The 21,733-nt window shown below is 35.0% G+C and overlaps 4 protein-coding genes across 22 annotated transcripts; 2 read left to right on the forward strand and 2 right to left on the reverse strand.

Annotated features, from left to right (window-relative positions):
- Positions 1-3,196: 3,196 nt before the first annotated feature.
- On the forward strand, positions 3,197-4,114 carry LOC107879971 (ethylene-responsive transcription factor ERN3). The gene is made up of 2 exons (XM_016726927.1): positions 3,197-3,206; positions 3,330-4,114. The coding sequence occupies exons 1-2, from the start codon at positions 3,197-3,199 to the stop codon at positions 4,112-4,114; spliced, it is 795 nt and encodes a 264-aa protein (XP_016582413.1).
- Positions 4,115-8,137: 4,023 nt separating this feature from the next.
- On the forward strand, positions 8,138-21,478 carry LOC107872815 (serine/arginine-rich splicing factor RS41). 19 transcript variants are annotated; one of them, XM_016719512.2, is made up of 7 exons: positions 8,138-8,266; positions 8,339-8,388; positions 18,601-18,723; positions 19,587-19,699; positions 19,830-20,065; positions 20,793-21,056; positions 21,188-21,478. In XM_016719512.2, exons 3-7 carry the CDS (start codon positions 18,618-18,620, stop codon positions 21,222-21,224), a joined length of 756 nt encoding a protein of 251 aa, XP_016574998.1. In that variant the 5' UTR covers positions 8,138-8,266; positions 8,339-8,388; positions 18,601-18,617; the 3' UTR covers positions 21,225-21,478. The 19 variants fall into 19 exon arrangements, with proteins under 19 accessions (XP_016574998.1, XP_047251834.1, XP_047251837.1 ...); XM_047395871.1 differs by lacking the exon at positions 18,601-18,723 and adding an exon at positions 19,147-19,456 and having other exon boundaries at positions 8,158-8,266; XM_047395870.1 differs by lacking the exons at positions 8,138-8,266; positions 8,339-8,388 and adding exons at positions 16,191-16,356; positions 17,928-18,021 and having other exon boundaries at positions 18,601-19,456.
- Positions 15,951-16,786, reverse strand: LOC124886962. Its single transcript, XM_047395892.1, has 2 exons — positions 16,579-16,786; positions 15,951-16,228 (listed from the first exon to the last, which is right to left on the reverse strand). The coding sequence occupies exons 1-2, from the start codon at positions 16,784-16,786 to the stop codon at positions 16,110-16,112; spliced, it is 327 nt and encodes a 108-aa protein (XP_047251848.1). The 3' UTR covers positions 15,951-16,109.
- Positions 16,827-17,894, reverse strand: LOC107838772. The gene has a single exon (XM_016682004.1). It carries the CDS (start codon positions 17,892-17,894, stop codon positions 16,827-16,829), a length of 1,068 nt encoding a protein of 355 aa, XP_016537490.1.
- Positions 21,479-21,733: the final 255 nt, after the last annotated feature.

Consider the following 21,733-nt stretch of genomic DNA (forward strand, 5'->3'; position numbering starts at 1 on the left):
TTAAGCCAAAAAGACCAACTACCATGTGAACTTGTGTTTCATCTTATATTAAACTTTTTTTCTCCTTTATCGATGTGGATTGCCCTGATGTTATATGAACTCCTCCTTTAAGAATTTGTTAATTTAGAAACCAGTTGATTCTTCTGCATTGCTGATAATTCACCAGGCCATTAATTGATAACTTCATAACTTACATACTGTCCTTTTGTGATCAAGACAAAAAAAAATAATGCAGACGGATCGACTTGGATACTAGACGCTAGTAATTGATAAGTTCAACCTCCAAATAAGTCCAACACTTGCCTTTTCATCTAACTGCAGCAAAGTGGTCTCCACATACGTGACATATATAATATATAGTTATAAATTTAATTTAATTTGTTATTGATTACTTATTTTAAGGTGGAATTGCCAACAAAAGCAAGTTGATTTTATCATTTTATGCCTTGGTTATGGCAAACCATATGCACTATATCCCAAATACAATGATTGAGGAACTCATGATGTATGGTGATAGAGACATTTTAGGTTGCAACTTATTTTTTTTAGGTTGGAAGTGAATTTAAAATGCTGCCAAGTTGTTGGAAGCTACTATCTCCGTTTTAAAAATAATGACCTAATATTTTTTTAATTCATTTTAAAATGAATGACTTTTTTTTGACAATATTTTAATTTTAATTTTTCACGTGACATATTTAAGACAATAAGATTAAAATGCATTTTAGTATATTTGATATGACTTTAATTTAAGACTCCAAGATATAAAAATCTTATTTATTTTCTTAAACTCCGTGTCAAGTCAAAATCGATAGTTATTTTTTAAAACGGAGGGAGTTTATAAGTTGACTCCATTCAAATGTGCTCGGAGAACGGCTAATTTAATGTTATTCTAAGCTTGTGATATTATCCAAGTGCACGTAGGAAAGACTAGATGTGCTACCAAACACTGATTTACAGACATTTTTTTACATTTTCTATGTTTAGCCAAAATGATAATATTTTCAAATTTAATGCACATTAGTCCTTAGTCCTTGTTTAGAAATTAAATATTTCTAAACATCAAGATGGTTGAAGTTAATAACCTGCTACCAATTGAAATCAACATAGACTCTCTCTGGAAATTATCTCTATGTTATCTAACGGTGACCTTCGCTATGATGTCTTGATCTTGGACTACAGGTCAAGACTAAAAAGGCTAGCTAGGGAATTCGAAAGTCTGTCATTGCTATATATAGAGAACAAAATGGGGTGGCGGATGCATTAGCTAAGGATGGTGCAAGGACATGCAGAGTTAACGAAACAACCTTTTTAGAAGTTCCACCAATGTATGCAAAGAATGCAGTTTGGACAGACATCTCGGGAATTTTTTTCGAGAGGAAAATTAGTTCTAAGACTTAATGAAAATATATTTCCTTTTTGAATCCTGATTAATCATCAAGGGATTTGTAATTAACTATGTTCGGTTACTTCTTTTAATTTCAATGCATCTCCTCTTTACCAAAAAAAAAAAAAAAAAATTAAATATTTGTCTATTGTTTGTTGCCTCACCCATCTTAATTTCTAATTTGAATTTTGAGGGCAAAGCGCAAACGGAACAAAATAATCATTCTCTCTAAATACGAATTAATATAATTAATATAACTTCGTAACACAATAATTTATAGTACTTAATAATTAATCCATGATGTAATACTAATTTTGATAAAGAGAAAAGCGGGACATGAAGAAAAAGACAGAAAAATGAAGACTTTAGGGGCCCCTTTAATCAATTGGTCAAAAAATCCAACGTTTGGAAAACGTTTTCTCCATTTGAAACCCTCTTCACTAATTTGTCTTTTCTTATATTCTAATTTTTTTTTGTTAATCTAAACGGTGAAGTAGAGCCTTGGAGCCACGTATAAAGTTATCTTCGTGTGATCTTAGGATATATGAATTATCTACATCATAACACTTGAAGTGCAGACTTTCTCCAGACTCTACTAACACATGATGTTTTGTGCACCAGACTTGCGTTACAAATTACAATCCAAATGACCCACTAATTGAAAGCCTATGACCGTCTTTAGTTATTTAATATACTATAGTTAAGTGATAGATTGAGAAGAAATTTGCGAGCATATAACAATTTACAATAACCAAGTAATAAAAACAAATAAAGAACAATGACGCGCAGTCATTAATTTTGTGTAAATACACATTTAATTTGAATTACATCCATATGGATAAGTACTGTGTATAATAATAATATTCCATTTCAAATGAGAAGCAAGTTTATTACCAATCCATTCCCCTAGTTTGCCTTACATCCCTGTCTCTTAACTCTTAAGGTTAATACATTAAATAGTTTATTTAGCTCAGCCAAATTGAACTCAATTATGTATATTGCACGTCAAGTTGGTGTTTATATACCTATATATCAATGCACTCTTTTTTGTTTCTACATGGATGCTTAATAATATTAATTTATGAGTTTAATATGCTTCAGAGTTTTTAGTTGCTACGTCTTTGCATGTCAAGCCAAGATACTTCATTCTGCTTACTATAATACATGTATAATGCAATTAAAAAGATTGATCACTAAAATTAATAGCAAAACAACAAACGAATAATTGAAAGAAAGGGTATATGCTTTACCCTTCGGGCCCTCAATATGCCTTTTTAAAAAATTAAATATATATGATATTTGAATCCATTTATGCAGTACATTCTACGGGTACTTGCTATTTCCTACTAATATAAGTATGCGACAGATCAGTCAAGGCTTAGACAGATGAGAATAAAATCACCTAATTTTACTCTTTCATCTCTACCGCGACTTAAATCTTGATCTTATTTAACTTTTTTCAATGACCATTAGACCACATCTAATTAGGGGTCCAGTAAGCTAAGAAGCGCACGGGTTCATTCGAACCTTCTTTATCGAAAAACTTACATTTACATGGTATATATAAAGTTAAAATTATTTTTCGTATATATTTAGTTAGTACTTAGTAAATATTAAATCCGTTTAGCCTCATCATATATTTACTTTTGAAATTCTCCGCTACCAAACCATACCCTCTTGTGCTCGGCCTGAATAGTACGTTCTTTAGATCGCCCTTATTTATAGTGCTAGATTAGCAACACTACTACTTATAGTACAATACTTTCTCCTCATTGTCAACTATAGTAGTACTATTTTGTAACTTTCTCCTTAATGGCTCCAGGTTCAGAAACCACTACAACCACCAGCACCACCACCACCACCAATACCAATACCAATACCAGCACAACCAAATCATCATCATCATCAACACAAATAAGCAAATCAATAACAAGAAAATTTGTAGGTGTAAGACAAAGACCATCTGGAAGATGGGTTGCTGAGATCAAGGACTCATCTCAACGTGTGAGGTTATGGCTAGGAACATACGATACTCCTGAAGAAGCTGCTCGTGCCTACGACGAAGCTGCCCGTGCCCTACGTGGCGAAAATGCACGAACCAATTTCGCTCCGTCTGCTCCAAATAATCCTAATACAAACGATCAATCGAATGTATTGCAGTGTTATCATGATACCAAACATGGTCTTAGCTTTTCTTCGATAAAAGCAAAATTAAGTAAGAATTTACAAAGCATCATGGCTAGGAATTCGGAAAATAAGTCATCGTCAAAGAGTAGAGTAAGTGACCATTTCACATTTGCTAGGATTTTCCACTCTAAGAACAGTTACGATCACCAATACCAAAATCATCATCACGTAGACATGAAGAAAATTGAGAAAGTTGTGCAACCAAGTATTAGAGTACTTCCTCATCATGTGACCGATAACGATAACAATAATATTAATGATTCGTATACGTCTTGGGAAAATTCAAGTGTATCTGATTGTAGCAGTGAATGGACTGCCTTTAGGCAACTTGGGTTGGAATCTGATAATGGATCAGATGGAAGTGAGTTCTTTCTTGGATCAGATCCAATGGCAGGGTGGATTAGTAGTCCAGATATTATGAGTAGCAGTAGTACTACTGAAGGATCAAGAAGCAAAAGGTTTAAAGTTTCTTCTTCTGTTATGGTTCCTCCTACGTTTAGTGAATCTCCCTTACATGGTGACAACTATGTAGGATTTAATTAGTTTTTGCTAATTTGTACTTTTTATTTTAAGAGATTGTTAAGTGTTGGATCTTTAAGAGATCCTAGGCTTGTAAGAAGCCAAAAAATAGTTTTTTTTTTTTTTTTTCTGTGTGACGTACTTAGTCCTTATAAATTTGTACAGTGAAGGACGAATAAATTAGAAAAAAAAGGAATCTGATGAATAATGTCAAAAATCATGCTGCTTATTATGCAATATTCATGCTAAAAGAAAAATCATTTAACCTAAAATCTTAAAGTGACATGTAATATAATCTTTACAAACATTCCACGATTTTTAATTATTCTTGGATGCCCTTCAAGTTCATCTAGGTAAATGTATCTTCACTTAATTGATGTTGCTCCTTAAATTTTCGCTAATAATTTCGAAGTCACGGTTTTATTGTTTTAAATTTGAATGTATATGTTTAACCTCATTTTAAATAATATAACGAAACATTGTCTTGTAATAGGCGTTTATACTAATTATTTTATGTTGTTAATTATTGGTAGATAGATGACGAACGTAATCAATATATTGATAAGATACACATTTTGGTTACTATTTGAGTTGCTCTTCTTGATAAAAGGACCACATACGGAACTATGATTTACACTTGATGGATAGTAATTAAATCGATTCGGATGTTGGCATATTGCAAATGGAATGGCTTTCATAACATTTCTAAACTAGTAGACATAATAATTAAACAAGTAGCACTTAATTATGAGATAAATAAAACAACAAATGCTTAATTGCAGGCCCTTAATTCTTATATATTAAGGAAAACGACTTAGAAAGTAAAGTTAAAAATATTGTCTTGATTGATCAAATATTCAATCTTCTTCTAATTAAACACAATGCACTATTCAAGATTCTAGAAAATCTATCTCTATGTATCCGATGTTTACATCAAATCAATAAATGTATGACACGTGTTATCCATTGAAAATTTAATCAGAAAACTTCCCTCCTTCGAGTTACAGTTGTTCCTGACTTAGTGCAATCGATGCAGTTTTGAAGAACAATAACAATGAAGAAGAAACAGGAGAAACAAAGAAGAAGAATAAGATGGAAGAAACACGTTCGCAATTTTATCGAGCTACTTAACACAAGTGCATAAGATTTAAATACTTTGCAACTGGATGCTATTTTTTAAATAAATGCCCTAAAATGGCTAACTGTGCCAATGTCACACTGCAAATCTGCAGTCTTTTAATTTTTGTCATTGCCACTCATTTTAATTAAAAATATGTGGGTTATTTATGAAATCTCGCAATGAATAAGTTTAGAGAACTTTTTTCTTATCTGACATTAATTTTATAAGAATTAAGTTATGTATATAATTTGCTCGACAGAAGTTTAGATAACTTACATCTCTAACAGCACAACTTGTGTTATCCTCCCTCCGTCCAACAATACTTATCTACTATTGATTTGGATACATGTTAAAAAATACTAATAAATAATAAGAATAATTCTACTATATTTCTTTTTGAATATAATAAATTTAATGATTTATAAAATGCATTGAGTGATGAATAAAATTTAATAACGTAGGTAAAATGGATAGAAAATGATTTTCCAAACTGAACAAGTATTGTTAGACATTTACTAATAGATAAGTATACGAAAACATAAAAATTTTTTGTCGATAGGGGTATATTTTTTATTTGCACTCTCTCCGTTCACTTTTATTTGTAATTATTTTTTGAATTTAATTTTTATTTTTACTTGTTATTTTTAATAAATTTTCAAATTTTTTTCATATTTTTCTTTAGCATAAATTACTTATTTTTAAATTATTTTTCAATACTTATTACTACCAAATAACAATAGATAGAGGCAATTTTTAATGGGTCAACATTTCAAAAAAAATGTCAAACTAAAAGCGAATGGAAGGAGTACAAAATAAAATAGTATTTCCTTCGTTTAAAAAAGAAGGCAAAATGTTCTATTGGACCCCTGTACTATGTCAGTTTTGTAAGTTGGACAATTCTACTTACATATTTATCATCTGGATCCCTGAACCTACGAAAAAGCTATATTTTAAACACCTTTTTGGAGAGTGTAACACACTCTCTCCCATGTCAGCTGCCACATCAGTTGCCACGTGTGCCATGTCATCTGTCACGCGTGCCACGTCATCTGCCACGTCATTTAAAAATAAAAATAAAAAATAGAAAAAGTATTATATTAAATTGTAAGTCATTTTTAAAAGGCAAAATGCTCTATTGAACCCCTGTACTATGTCAGTTTTGTAAGTTGGATACTTTTACTTACATATTTGTCATCTAGAGACCTGAACCCACGAAAACGCTACATTTTAAACACTTTTTTGGAGAGTGTAACACACTCTCCCATGTCAGCTGCCACATCAATTGTCATGTGTGACATGTCATCTACCACACGTGCCATGTCATCTGTCACATCATTTAAACAAATAGAAAAAGTATTTCATTAAATTCCAAGTCATTTTTAAAATGCTATATAACAAATTAAATATTAAAATTAATTTAATTAAACAAGAAAAATTTATAAATTGTAGAAAAATTTGAATAACCATACTTTTAAAATTTAAAAAATCATTTTTAAAATAAAAAATTAAAAAAATATTAAAATTAATTTAATTTATTAATTTAAATTTTAAATTTAAATTAGTAAAAAATTAATTAATTAAAATTCTTAACTAATTAATTTGTTTAAATTAATTAAATTTTAAATTAATTAATTTATCAAATTTAAAATTCCTATTTAATTAAAATAAATTTTACTTAAATAATTAATTAATCTAAATATGATTTACATATTTAAAATATTTAATTTAAATTATTGTAGGGGGAGGGGGTTGCGTGAGGTGGGGAGCTGAGGGAGGGGTTGGGTGGGGTGGGGGGCTGGAGGAATGGGGTTGGGTGAGGTGGGGGGCTAGGGAAGGGGGAGGGGTTATGTGGGGATGGGTGGGTTGGGGACGGGCAGGGGTGAGGGTGGGTGGGGGTAGGGAGAGGCTGGAGAGGGGGTGGGGCGGAATTTTTTTTTTAAATCTATTATTTTTAAATTTTTAAAATTATTTTTAAATTTATAGAAATATTTTTAAATTAAAATGATGGAGGAAAAAAAGGAGGGTCTGGAGGGTGTGGAGGTGGGGGAGGCTGTGCTGGGTGGGATGGGGAGGGGCTGGAAAGGGGGGTGGGGTGGGAATTTTTTTTTAAATTTATTATTTTGAAATTTTTAAATTAAAAAGGATGGAGTGAAAAAAGGACGGGCTGGGGGGTGTGGGGCGGTATTTTTTTTTTTCTAAAAGTTTAAAAATATTTTTAAAATGATTTTTTAATTTTTGAAAATATTTTTAAATTATTTTAAAATTATTTTTAAAATATTTTTAAATTTAAAAAGATGGAGGGAAAAAAAGGATCCCTTTTAGTTTGTTTTAAATTTTTAAAAATATTTTTAAATTTAAAAAGATGGAGGGTAAAAAGGACCCTTTTTATTATTTTATATATATTTTTAATTATTTTAATGTAAAATTGGCCACAAATTGACTCCTACTCGCACCCTTAGGTGAGTGGTTACACTTTCTTTGTCCTAGTCACCATGACTTTGCCACATAGGCAAGATCAATGGTCAAAGAGTGGGAAATATTATTTTTTGATGGGTTCAAGCGTCCAAATGACAAACATGTAAATAGAAATGTCTAACTTACAAAACTGACATAGTACAGGGGTCTAATAGAGCATTTTGTCAAAAAAGAATGACCTACTTTAACTTGACACAAAGTTTAAGAAAATAAAGAAACTTTTGAATTTTATGACCTTAAATTAAAGTTTTGTCAAATGTATTAAAATGTCCTTTAATTTTGTGGCTCTAAATATGCCTCGTGAAAAGTTGAAATTAAAATATTGTTAAAAAAAGGAAAAAATCATTCTTTTTTAAATGAAATGAAAAGAAAATTAGATCATTATTTTTTAAACGAAGGGAGTATTGTATAATATGAAGTGTTATAAACATCGTTTTGCATGTCTCCTCCCTATTGATCTAAAAATTCATCAACTTGCGGGTTTCATTATAAACGACGTCGTTTTGCATGTCTCCTCCCTATTGATCTAAAATTTCATCAACTTGCGGGTTTCATTCTGCTCCCAAACAAAAGCTTCAAAGGTACTGTACCATTTTTCGAATTTCTCTATTGGGATTCTGCAGAAGAATTTCATTACCAAAATTATTCTTCAGATTAAAGTTTGGATTTGACCAAAATTGTAAAGCAAAGGCTGCATATTCAGGTAAACTTTCCTTTTTTCTCTTCGTGTAGATCAAAAGATCCATTACATTTTGCTGTCTATTAATTTGTACTCGCTCCATTCACTTTTGCCTCACATTTTGACTTGGCACACCCAGAAAATAATACTCCCTCCTTCCCATTTTACTTGTCCCAATTTTGACATTACACATTGATTAGGAAATGATGTTTACATTTTAATGTGGAGAAAAACAATTAATACTAAGGGTAAAAAAGGAAAAAAAATTGTCTTGTTTTTATTAATGAAAAATGACAAGGAAAATGAAAAATCAAATTAGGAAATTTGGGACGAGTAAAATGGGACGAAGGGAGTAATTAACATGACTATTTTACCATAATATCCCTATTAATTAATGGTTGCTATTGTGTCTTGAGATTTGTTTGAAGAATAAATAATTAATGCTAAAAGTAAAATAGACAAAAAAAAAAGTTGTCCCTCCTTGAATCATCAAAAAATGACAAGTAAAAGTGAAAATCCAATGAGTAAATAGGTGAGAAGTAACTCTGAACAAAGGGTGTATATGATTTCTGGAACAAGAAACAATTTAAACATAAAGGCAAGAAAAAAATGTGATATAGATTTTGTTGAATTACTAATATAAAATAGATAAAACACTCAGTTACTCACCAAGGAGAAGTACACATATTGGGGGTTAGGCCTTACTTTACTAATTTGTAACTATCTTCCACTAATTAACAAGCTTGCAAAAAAATAAGAACGATCATCACAGAGTTTATAACATACTCTATGTTGATATTACAGATGATAATACTTATGTAATGGAAAAAGATAAAAATGAAGAAGAAAGTTGACTTATCTTCTTCAAACCTCCTTCTACAAATGAAAGAACTAACAAAGAAGAACGGCTTAAGATATTCTGACAATTATAGAATTTTAAGTGCCTGTAATTTTGGTTAATTACAATAACTTGAAAGTGGCAGTGTTTGATATCTTGATAGTTTGAAGAATGGTCTAGCCTATGTACAATACTTAAGACTGACAGGTAGTCACATTAGGTTTATTGAGTTGAACTCTGTTGAAGTGGTGAATGCATGACTTAGTTGAGTTTTGTCAAAATCAGCTGGACATAGCTGATGAAGAAGGTTCAGCATGAAGCTTAATCCATAGAAGCATAAATGTGAGAAGGGAAGAACAAATAGAAACTGAATAACTGCTTTCATTGATTATCAATGTGCCTATACAAGGGTATTTATAGAGAAGGAAAAGTAGCTAATGTTGTAACTAACTCCAGCTGTCAATGAGCTGTCCTCTAGCTAACACAACAAGTAACTAACTAACTCATACTAGCTAATACTAACTGTGCAATTAAGTAACTAGAAATAATTAATCTTAACACCCCCCCTCAAGTTGGAGGTGTGGAGAACATAGACAACTTGTGTAGAGCAGCAGAGTGTTTGATTCCAGTGAGTGCTTTGGTTAGAACATCTGCTAGTTGAGAATCCGAGGAGATGTGATGGAGAGAAATAAGTCCTGACTGTAGTAGACTCCTCACAAAATGGCAATCAACCTCTATGTGCTTGGTCCTTTCATGAAAAACTGGGTTTCTCGCAATGTGAAGGGCTGACTGACTATCACAATATACTTCAATTGTTGTTGGCAAGGGAACTGATAGTTCACTTAATAACCTGCTGAGCCAGACCAATTCTCCTGCCACTTTCCTCAATGCTCTATATTCTGCTTCTGCTGAGGATAAAGAGATAGTTTCTTGTTTCTTGGACTTCCAACTAATGGGACTATTTCCTAGCAACACAATGTATCCACTTACTGTCTACCTAGAGTCAGGGCAAGCAGCTCAGTCGGAGTCACAGTAAGCCTTGACAGTGTAGTTGTGATCTTGTGACATGAAAATCCCTAAAGTAGGATCATTTTTGAGGTACCTCAGAAGATGGAAGGCTGCTTTCAGGTGAGGTTCCCTGGGATCTTGCATGAATTGGCTTAGGTGTTGAACACTGAAGGATATATCTAGTCTTGTGTTGGTGAGAAAGTTTAATTTTCTAATGATTTTCCTGTAATAAGTGGGATCTGATATAGGAGCCCCAACTTTTGCATGTAGTTTGTCATTAGGATCAAGTGGGGAAGTACAACTGCTGAAATGTGAGATGTTGTAGTCTTTAAGCATGTCCAGTAAAAACTTTCTTTGAGAGATGATAAGTCCATCTTCCTTGTAAAGCAGTTCCATCCCAAGAAAATAGTATAATTTGCCCAAGTCCTTGATTTTAAACTTTTCATGTAGAAACCTCTTAAGCTCTTGGATATCAGATGTGTGAGTTCCAGTCACACTAATGTCATCAACATAAACAACAACAAAATTAGTTGAGTCTTCAGGCTTCTTGTGAAAAAGTGAGGAATCATTCATAGAGTGAGTGTATCCTTTGGAATGTAAAGCCTCAGTGAGCTTATCATACCACTGCCTACTAGCCTGTTTCAATCCGTAGAGTGATTTGTTCAGCCTACAAGCCATCCCTGTGCCATTCACTACTAGACCTGGTGGCACCTCCATGTATACCTCTTCATGTAAGTCACCATGAAGAAATGCATTGTTGACATCAAGCTGAAAAATGGTCCAACCTTTCTTCACTGCTGTAGCTAATAAGGCCCTTACAGTTGTCATCTTGACAACAGGTGAAAAAGTTTCTGTGTAGTCGACGCCAGCCTGCTGAGTATACCCCTTAACCACCAATCTTGCTTTGAACCTCTCAATGCTTCCATCAGCTTTATGCTTCACCTTGTATACCCATTTACATCCTATAGCCATTTTGTCAGGAGGTAAAGGTACCAAATCGCAAGTGTGATTTGCATGAAGTGCTTCAAACTCTTGTGTCATGGCCAATTGCCATGCAGGATTTGTAGCTGCCTCTTCAAAAGAAGAAGGTTCACTATTGTTTTGCGGAGAAAATTGACTTATTTGAGAGAGAGTCGCCACTTAATTTTGAAAAGGAATTAAGAAACCTTTAAAGAGTTACTTCAAACGATTCAAAACAGGAAAATCGTTTTAAGGTAGAGATTCTAGATAAGCGGTTCCTATTAACGTTTTAGGAAGGTGTTAGGCACCTAAAACGTCCGCTAACTTGCGGTTACCCGGACTGTTTGAAGAAATCTTTTGATTAATCTTTGAAAAAAGTTGAGTTTTGAAAAGAAAGCAATTTTAGGAATATTTTAGTGTTTATGCAAAATCAGTTTTTAGCGATTTAATTAGGGGATTTAACTAGATTTGCAAGAAGAATGCAAAACAAATAATCAAAAGTAAAGGGGAAAGGGGAGAAGTAGTGATTTAGGCTTTGAAGCCTAAACCGTCAATCCTTTCCTAATCTAGTTGAGTTTTCAATCCATGTCACCTGTCCTAATCTAGTTCTTGAGTCTTTGGCTCGAGTTTTCACTTAACCTGTATAAATACAACTTTGGCTTCAAGGCCCGAATGAATGAACAACAGAGTAAACGGATAAATAAATAAAAGACGACAATGAATGTATGAATAAGACGACAATAAATAAAGGGAAATGAGGCTCTCAGGTCTTCTGTCGCTTCAAATATGGGATTTTGACCCATTTTTCTTTTTTTTTTTTTTCGACTCTTCGTATCCGTGAGCTATGCGATTGTCTCCTTAGGGCCCTTGAAACAAATCGACTCGAAAGGATGGGGCTCCATGGCCCATAGCCGAAGTGCAGAAAGGGAAAGAGTTCATGTAGGACTCGAATGCATCCACAGGCAAAGAGAAAAATATTACAATTAGTATATGTCTAGTGTGGCTAGAGATTAGGATTTAATCGACAGAAAATTACTACTGCTAAAAAGGTAAGAAAAACAACAGAGATGTCAAAAATAAACGTGAACCTAATCTAAGCTACTCAATCACCTGACTTTCTTTGCCTTTCAACAACTTTCACAGAATCTTGGCATCCAATTAACCGTACAACGAATGAATTCGCAGGTAAGAGAACCAAATAGCCTTCAATCTCTTTTTACTTAAAGGCTAAAAGCTCTTCAGGAATCAAACATTATCGTATTTCTACTGCTTATTTTAGAGAAGGCTCAAGGGGACATCAAGAGTTGCAATAAACAAATTCTTCACCTCAGGATAAGGAAAGCAATAAACTAAAATAAAATCCAAGTTTTAGCAAGCCAACTTAAGACTCTGGTAAAGATTCGAAATTTAGACAGGAGCATTCTTAAGTTAAACACTGGATGAAGGAATGTTAAATCGAGCAACTCCGACTAGCGGAAGAAAACCAACAGCAGGATATGAGCAATGACTAAAATGGGTCAGATAAGAACATTTGATAAAACAATTGGAGATTTTTCGATCTTTATAAACGCACGCAGGTGAACCAAAAGAACGTTCATAAGAAACCTAACAAATTCATAATTTTTTCTTTTCTGCCTTATCCTTAGTCTCCTTAGGAAGCATAGATGATAAAACAAGATTTTGCAATATGGTATTGTATAGCAGATAGCCTATACGTGCTTGCAATTGCTACTTTGCTATTAGAAGTTTAGCTTGGAAACAGGTAACATGCATACATAAAAGACATCATATATATGTTTCATAGTCATCTAGAAATTTCGGAACAACAATGAATTAGAAGCAAAAATATTCACCAAAATCCTATGGCTTATGGAAGCCTCTAACAGCAAACAAATCCAAGCACACCAAGATACTATTTATCACCATGGGACGACAAGAAGAAGCATAAACAGGCAGAAATAATAATAATAAAAAAACTGAACATAGTGGAGTGTTACCGTTTCGGAGCAGCAAATGGGACTACGAGCTAACTATAGGACTCCGACCACCAGAAAGTTCGACGTCTTCTCGATAGTATTGACTAGTTGACTACTTTTCTCTAAAAATCCTCGCTAACGAACGACTTCCTTTTCTTGAAAACCCCCCAAATTTCAACCTCTGACCTCGAAAGTCGAACCTAATAGCCCAAAAGGGAAAGTCCCCTTCTTCTCGACCCTTGATTTCCAACCCAAAAGAAAATCCTTCTTTTTTCTCCTTTAACCTCGTTTTCTTAGAGAATTTTCAAACCCCCTTTTTGCTTCTAAAATTTCGAATTCTCCCGGGAGAAAGAAGAAGAGCCCCAAAAACCAAAATCCCTTGAAACAGTGACCCAGAGGTCTTTTTATAGCCGATTGAGCTGGGGTCCTCTCTTCTTCCTTTCAAAGCGGGATATTTGGATTTTAAATTCCAAAACCTTCCCCACAGCCCGCTTCGTACTCCATTCATACCATTTTTTTGGAATTGTAAAATGATGGACCAATTAGATTTAGGGAAAACAAATTTTTCCCCAAAACCAATGGAAATCAGCCAAATGTTGTACAAGATCGTACGAGTTATCCCGAAATTTGCGGGATTGAACCGTTGGAGATGACACCTAGCCTGTTTCTAGAAGGTTTGAAGGTTTTCTTCGTGGGAACCCGCGTGGGACGGGTGAAGAGGGCTACACACGGGTTGATTGAGGGCTGATTTTATGGTTTTCGGGTTGATGGCTGATGTTGGGTGTCGCGATATTGTTGTTGTTTGTACGTAGCTTCGCTGCTTTGGAGGAGAAAGGGAAGAGATAAGGGAGATTGGGCCGGGTCAGACGATTTTTGGGTGTTGGGCCGGCTAGTGATGAGAAATAAAGGAATGGGCTGCTGCTTGTAGTCTAATTTTAAAAAATGGGCCGAAATTAGTTTAATTGGGTATAGGGTGGATTAGGTAATTGGAGATTTGGTCAATTGGATTGATTGTGGCCATTCGATTTCAATTATGATCAAACTTAATAAATTGACAAATCAAAATTCGATACGAATTAATACCTTGTTTAATCTCGAGCTTCTTGATTTAATAAAATTAAACAAATATTTATCCAAATAAATTAATTTTTGAGAGAAATTATATTCAAATCAAAATTTTAATCATTTGAATTTATTTTCGATATAAACCTTGTTTAAAATTTGATATTTTGTAAAATAAGCATTTAAGTAATAAAATTATAAAATTTCGCATAATTGAATACGATAATATATAATCGCTACTTAAAATAAAAAATTCACCCAACTGACTACTTTTAAAAAAAATCTTTTTATTCGGATAAAATAAATATTGTAATTTTATTCAAAAATCGAAGAAACTCAACAATAAACTCAATCGTGGAGGGCAAAAATTAGGTGTCAACAACTATCATTGCTGATGTTTCTCACAAGCAGCTGACTGTCAGGTGCTAAGACATCAGGTGAAATGTGGGCATGATTGGAGAATAAGGCATTCAGGTTGTTGGTTGTAGGGTCTGATGATATCTTTATATTCTTGGGAATGACATAGTCATGGAGATATGCAGGAAGTTTGTGTGTTCTGGATGGCCTTTGTGATAAAGGTACTGGTTCAGTTATGAGTGAGTCAATTTGTGGCGATGGATCATGTGGATTACAGGTTATGGGAATGCAGGGTGGAATCTGCAAATCAACATGTTGATCAGATGATGTATGTATCAACTGGTATAGTACTCACACTTGTTATATCGTTATTAACACTTGTTATTGTTTGATTCCTAGTTCCAGTGTCATTAACATCCACACTAAACCAGTGATGAAAAACAGATGGAAAAGAAGAAACATCAGGAACATGAACAAAAGGGAAAATATTTTCCTTAAAAATGACATCTCTTGAAATGTGAATTTTCTTAGTGGCCAAATCAAGGACTTTGTATCCTTTGGAACCAAAAGGATATCCTATGAAGACATGAGGTGTGGTTCTAGGTTGAAATTTATCCCTTTTGGATTTTGGAAAGGTGGGAAAACAAAGACACCCAAAAGTTCTCATGTGAGAGTAAAGTGGTTTGGTGCCATACAACAATTCATATGGACATTTTCCTTTGATATGAGATGTGGGAAGTCTATTAATGATGTAAGTAGCACACAAAATGCATTCTACCCAATACTTTTGTGGCAATTTGGATTGAAAGAGGAGAGCTCTAGCTGTTTCTAACAAGTACTTGTGTTTTCTCTCAACTACACCATTTTGTTGTGGTGTGTATGGGCAAGTCTTTTCATGGATAATTCCTTTGGATTTCAGGTAGGTTGATGTTTCTGCGTTTGCAAACTCGACCATTATCTGTTCTAATACGTTTGACAGTAGTGTTTAATTGGTTTATGACCATGGCTACAAATGTTTTGATGACCTCTAAAGCATTGCTCTTGCAGGCTAGTAACTGTGTCCATGTACACCTACTATAGTCATCCACAAGAGTTATAAAGTATTTGTGGTTGTCATGTGTGTTTGTGTGGTAGGGCCCCCAGAGGTCAATATGTAACAGTTGGAAAATTCTGGTAGTTGTAGTTGTTGATTTTTGAGGGAATGGAAGTCTCTCTTGTCTTGCCATGGGACATATGTTACATAGGAAAGGTTGTTTACTGGAAAAGGTCTCAGGTATGGAATGAATATCTCTCATTTTCACAAAGGGTACATGCCCGAGTCTATTATGCATAATACATCACATCACAGTCAGTAGATCTAAAAGACATAGAATGAGACACAGAAATAGGAAATTGTTGTTCATTCTTCAAGGTAGAATTCTGTACATCAAGTTTATAGGAGCACTTATTCGTATTGTGATTACTATTTACAGCAGAATGAGAGTGACATTGTGCTCTATGACTACAGGAACTAGCAGAATTTGTAACAGAAGGAAAATTATTTTTCAAAGGGCCAGTACACTGTGTAGTGGAACAGCTCTTGTTCTTGAGGCATTTTGGACACAGGAAGTATAATCCATCCCTAGCTTCACCAATCTCCAGAGGCCTCTTCCATTGAAGGGGCCTGCAGAACACATGAATGTTCAGTGAATGAGACAATGCTGTTACGGATGGAAGTGGCAAGTGTATTAATGGACACAAGGTTGTATTTGAAAGTAGGAACAAACAACACTTTGTGTAATACAATAGCAGGTGCAAGTACTACACTACCAACTTGATTTACTTTCACTTTATAACCATTTGGTAACACTATCAGAAGGGGAAAAGGTAGGGTAAAGATGTTAATCATGGAGCTTTTATTGAAGGTCATGTGATTTGATGCACCTGAGTCTAAGATCCAAGAATCAGGCTTGTTTTTGAAACACCTGCAAGACAGTTTACCAAAGTCAATAGAAGAAGTTCAAACTATAGTACCTGCAAAGTTTGCATTTCCTCCCACAAAATCTGGAGTCTTGTTGATGCTATTCTCTCCGTGAGCTCCAAACTGAAAATGTTGTAGCAAGTTCACAACATGCTCATACTGCTCTCTAGATAGGTTGATGTTGTGTCCATCCTGCAACTTGTTGTGCTCATCTCCTCTGGTATATGCAACATCTGATACAGATCCATGTACATCGGCCATAAGACCTTTTACTTTGTTGAACCTGTGATTTTAAGTGTTGTTAACTACTCTGTGAACTTTGGTAGGTATTGTAGGAGTTGTGATTATTTCCTTGTGGATAACCATGGAGTTTATAACATTTCTCTTTGGTGTGCCCTGGTCTTTTGCAGTAATCACACACCACACGAAGCTTGTTTCCACCATAGCCAGTGCTTTGGGTGTAATTTGTCCTGAAACTTCCATTTCCACCTGATATGCTCGTACCAGAAGAATAGTTGGTCCTAGGAGTTTTTCCTCCCCTGTGGCTACTCATTCCAGCAAGAAAACTATTGGTCTCCAAAGACATCTTGTTCGATCCGCTCGCATTCAAAGAGGTAGACTCCATAAACAATTGATTGCTTTGTTTTATCTCTCTTTGTCTCTCATCCTGTATCAGTAGTGAAAAAGCCTGTGCCAAGGATGGCAATGGATTCATCATAAGAATGTTTCCCCTAACCACTGTATAAACCTCGTTTAACCCCATGAGAAATTGGACCAATCTCCTGTCTTGTTCTGCTTTAAACAAGTGTTCTTTGGCACCACAAACACAATTACACTTACACTGGGTCTTAGCATGTAAAGTGCTCAACTCTTCGCACAATTTCTTCATTTTTGTATAATAAGTAGTTATGTCCATACTACCTTGAGACAATTCATTTATTTCTCTCTGCACTTGATACAGTTTCACACCATTTGTTTGATCGTATCGATCATTTAGCTCTTTCCGCAGCTCGAAAGAATCATTTACATATTCAACACTGTCTGCAATTTCCTTAGTTAGTGAATTTAGGATCCATGATGTGACCATATCATCACATCTTTCCCACTGCCTATATCGTAATGTTCCCGGGTATGGTCTTTTACATTCACCATTGATGAACCCTAACTTGTTCTTAACAGACAAGGCTCTAAGAACTCCCCTTCTCCATGATCTATACCCTGTTCCATCGAAGGGAATAGGTACTAACATTGCACCCGGATTGTCAGAGGGATGCATGTATAAAGGGGAACTGATGTCATCCCCCGCAATACCAGTGCTAGTGGTACTATTAACATTCATAGTCGAAGATTCTTCACCCGAATTCGTCATCTCAAGAGTATTTTAATTTTGACAAAAAAACAGCAAAGGGAGAAAGCAGCACTCGAATACAGAGACACAAAGTTAACTTCGGCAATTTATCGAACAGAGAACCAGCACGACGAATCAAAAGGAAAAGGTATGAACCAAGTAATAAACGATATCAAATTTTACTGAATTTCACCATCGATACAACAAACTGAGTGAGAAGGTTACCAATTTTGCAACCTGGCTTTGATACCATGTCAAAATCAGCTGGACATAGCTGAGGAAGAAGGTCAGCATGAAGCTTAATCCATAGAAGCATAAATGTGAGAAGGGAAGAACAAATAGAAACTGAATAACTGCTTTCATTGATTATCAATGTGCCTATACAAGGGTATTTATAGAGAAGGAAAAGTAGCTAATGTTGTAACTAACTCCAGCTGTCAATGAGCTGTCCTCTAGCTAACACAACAAGTAACTAACTCATACTAGCTAATATTAACTGTGCAATTAAGTAACTAGAAATAATTAATCTTAACAAGTTTGTTTCTAGAAAGGGATAACGAAAGATAGTGCGTAAAATGTCACGGATTGTAGATTTTTTTTTAAAAAAAAGTTCTTTAACTTCTTTTCACGATCTTGTCTTGAAATTTGCATGTTAAAGGATTTATGTATGACTATCCATATATCGCTTGCCGTGAATGGTTGTCTTACACCATCTTTTCCACTGAAGGGAAAAAAATACCCGACATGAGGGCCATATTTTGTGGCAATCTGGAGTTTGAAGCCCGCCAGTCAGATGTTGAGCGGCTTTTCAAAAGATATGGGAAGGTTGATAGGGTGGATATGAAATCTGGTATACCTACCATTTTCTTCATGTTGTTTTCTAGTTATTTTTTGAAAGGAAGCAATCTCTTAGAGATATAAGCCTAATGAGTCAGGGTAAACTGTGTGTTTCCATTTGTTTCCAGGATGCCTATCATGCTTGATGAAGGACTAGCCCATGATTATGTAGAGAAGTTCTTGCCGTATTTATAAATGAATCTGTTCCTTTTTAATAGTTTTCTCCATATACATGTATGCTGTTGACCCATGGAAATTGAAGTTTTCGGTATTTGTTCCGATAGATGGCTTTATGTTTATTGAATTGCATCCTCGTAAAAGTCAGCTGATATCTTCTTTCTGCTTGTTGGAAATGTTCTCTCTAAATTGTCTTACCTGGAGAAAAAGCATGTTATTTAGTAGTTGTACTCCCATCTCAATAATTTCTTTGGCGCAGGATACTTGGATATTCCTAGATCTTCCTGGATGAAGGATTCTCTGCGTTTCTTTTTTTGGCTTGTGGTCAAGATACATGCTCTTATGTTTATTAAAAGAATCAATATGATCTGCCATGATTCTACCATCATACAATTTACTGAGACCATTGCCTTTTGCTTTCCTCATGACCTTGCTCAGTCCTCGATATCCGACATGTTTCAACATAGATAGCATGACCACCTCTGATCCAGTTGCTGCTGTTGAGTTCCTTCGTACAGATTTTTCTTTCCCCTTTCCCCCTTCCCCCTCATTTGTGGGGGTTTTGGGTGGTAAGTTTGATCTAGTCGCATTCTGTAGTGTGCTGATATTTATTTGCAGGAGGCATCTTAACTGACCTTTATGTATGAAAAATATAACTGAATTTTTCTGGTTTGATTTTACGGCACTTCGGTTTTGTAGGATATGCTTTTGTTTATATGGAGGACGAGCGAGATGCTGATGATGCAATTAGAAGACTTGATAGGATAGAGTTTGGTAAAAAGGGACGCAGGCTTCGTGTAGAATGGACCAAGGTATGATGTTGTTGAATCGCGAAGTTGCAGCACCATGATAGATATATTTACAGCATCAGTTTGGTGTGGAAATGTGGCACTTTCTTTTGATGTTATATGAAGCACTAACCTGGCTAAGATGATTTTACAGCAGGATCGTGGTAGTAGGAGGCCTGAAATTTCCAGAAAACCTGCTGCGAATACTAGACCTTCAAAGACTTTATTTATAATCAATTTTGATCCGGTTCATACTCAGACAAGGGACATAGAGAGGTATTTTGAACCATATGGTAGAATATTAAATGTTCGAATCCGAAGGAATTTCGCGTTTGTTCGGTATGAGTCAGAGGATGATGCTAGCAGAGCATTACAAGCAACAAACATGAGGTTAGCATTTTAGAAGGACCTTTTATGAGATTTTACTTTGCTTGCTTTTAGCTAGAATCACACATATCACTGTAACTGGAATATTTGATTACTCTTGCTAAGTGAGTACTTCATTTCACCTAATAAAAAAATAATTAACCTCTCTGAAATAGCTGGGGAAATGACTGACTAAAGACTGTAGGCACAAAATGTTGAAGAGTCATTTTTCCTTCATCAGTTCATTGCTATGATGTATTTATTTCTAGAGATAAATTGCGGGTGTTTGTTTCCATCCTTGGGAGATAACTGAAAATCATTAGACAACCTTACAAAAGAAATTGAAATTCAGTAGACAAGCTGCTTATGTCTTTTCTACTTTTTTGGTTCTCTTTCCTTCACAGTGCCCTCTTTCTTCCCACTTTTATTTTCTGGGATTATGGTAGTATCAGGATTAGCTTGTGCGTGCCTCCGCTATTCCATCGGGTACCTGGATTCCTCCACCGATACTAGTACGGGTAACTTTAGCCAAGGCTTAGACAGATGTGAAAGAAATTACCTAACTTTGTTTCTGTGATTATTTGATCTCTGGTCTCTCATGGTTTCCCACTTCATCTACTATTGGGCAACAAACTTGGTTACACAAAAAAAGTCATTACTGCATTTCTCCTCTTTGTGGCCATTGTAATTTTACATAATAATTCCTTTCAAATGACGCAATTGTATACCCCTACATTTGAGGTTGTCGCAGCAAGTTCATGGATCGAGTTATTTCTGTAGAATTTGCAACTCGAGACGATGATGACAGGAGAAAACGTCACAGTCCTGACAGAAGAGGTCGTGACATGTCACCTGACCGAAGAGGTTATGACCGTCGGCGTTCACCTAGCCCATATAGAAGGGATAGGGGTAGTCCCGACTATGGGCATGGAGCACGGCTAATCTCAAGGCTTCAGACCAGGAGAAGTCCTGAGTATGGCCGAGCAGAAAGCTCCGTCAATGAGAGACATCACAGGTCCCTTCACAATCCTTCTTTTCTTGTTTTTAACCCTTCATGTCACCCCACCCCGAAGATGGGGTGGGTTTGTGCTGTATGACTTGTCCGTAGTTCTCATATATGCCAATCTATGATCTGTACCAATGCAGTCGTTCACCACCGCGACGCGAGAGGTCTCGACCTTGAGAAGAAAACTTCCAAGCAAGAAGTATCAAGATGTCGTTTTGTGTCGTCTGTAGGTCACATTGTGGTTTGGAATTTCTAGTTTTCAATCTTACGTATTCAACCTGCTGACTTCTTACTGTGTTGTAGCATTTTGTACGTTAGTTTGATTTTGATTTTTCATTCGAGTATGTTGTGTGCACTGAATACTGATAATGGAAATACTACTACACAATACACATTGCTGTGCATTAGCTGAGGTGTGTTTGGTTAAAGGAGAATCGCTCTTGAAAACCACTTGATTCTATTTTTGTTTTCTTTAATCAGGGCTTGTGCTGATTGTGAATGTGGGTGCCCAGTTACTTGGGTGGGCATTCGGTTTGTTCGATTTGATTACTAAATATCGGTTCGATTTTTTGATTTTCGGATTGAGGAAAAAGAAAACCATAACCAAACCAAAATTATTTCAGTTAGGTTTGTTTTTACAAATTTGGTTCGGTTATTTCGTTTTTTATTTCGGTTAAAATTGGTGA

This window comes from Capsicum annuum, chromosome 1 (genome assembly GCF_002878395.1).
Source record: "Capsicum annuum cultivar UCD-10X-F1 chromosome 1, UCD10Xv1.1, whole genome shotgun sequence".
NCBI classification, from domain to species: Eukaryota; Viridiplantae; Streptophyta; class Magnoliopsida; order Solanales; family Solanaceae; genus Capsicum; species Capsicum annuum.

Excerpts from the sequence above, each read along its gene's own strand:
- LOC124886962 (XM_047395892.1), bottom strand. The coding sequence starts at position 16,786 with ATGGCCGATGTACATGGATCTGTATCAGATGTTGCATATACCAGAGGA. Across the intron at positions 16,229-16,578 it reads AGGAAATGCAAACTTTGCAG|GCCCCTTCAATGGAAGAGGC; the intron begins GTACTATAGTTT and ends TGTGTTCTGCAG.
- LOC107838772 (XM_016682004.1), bottom strand. The coding sequence starts at position 17,894 with ATGACGAATTCGGGTGAAGAATCTTCGACTATGAATGTTAATAGTACC.
- LOC107872815 (XM_047395877.1), top strand. The coding sequence starts at position 19,261 with ATGATTCTACCATCATACAATTTACTGAGACCATTGCCTTTTGCTTTC. Across the intron at positions 20,066-20,792 it reads TTACAAGCAACAAACATGAG|CAAGTTCATGGATCGAGTTA; the intron begins GTTAGCATTTTA and ends AGGTTGTCGCAG. Across the intron at positions 21,057-21,187 it reads GTCAATGAGAGACATCACAG|TCGTTCACCACCGCGACGCG; the intron begins GTCCCTTCACAA and ends GTACCAATGCAG.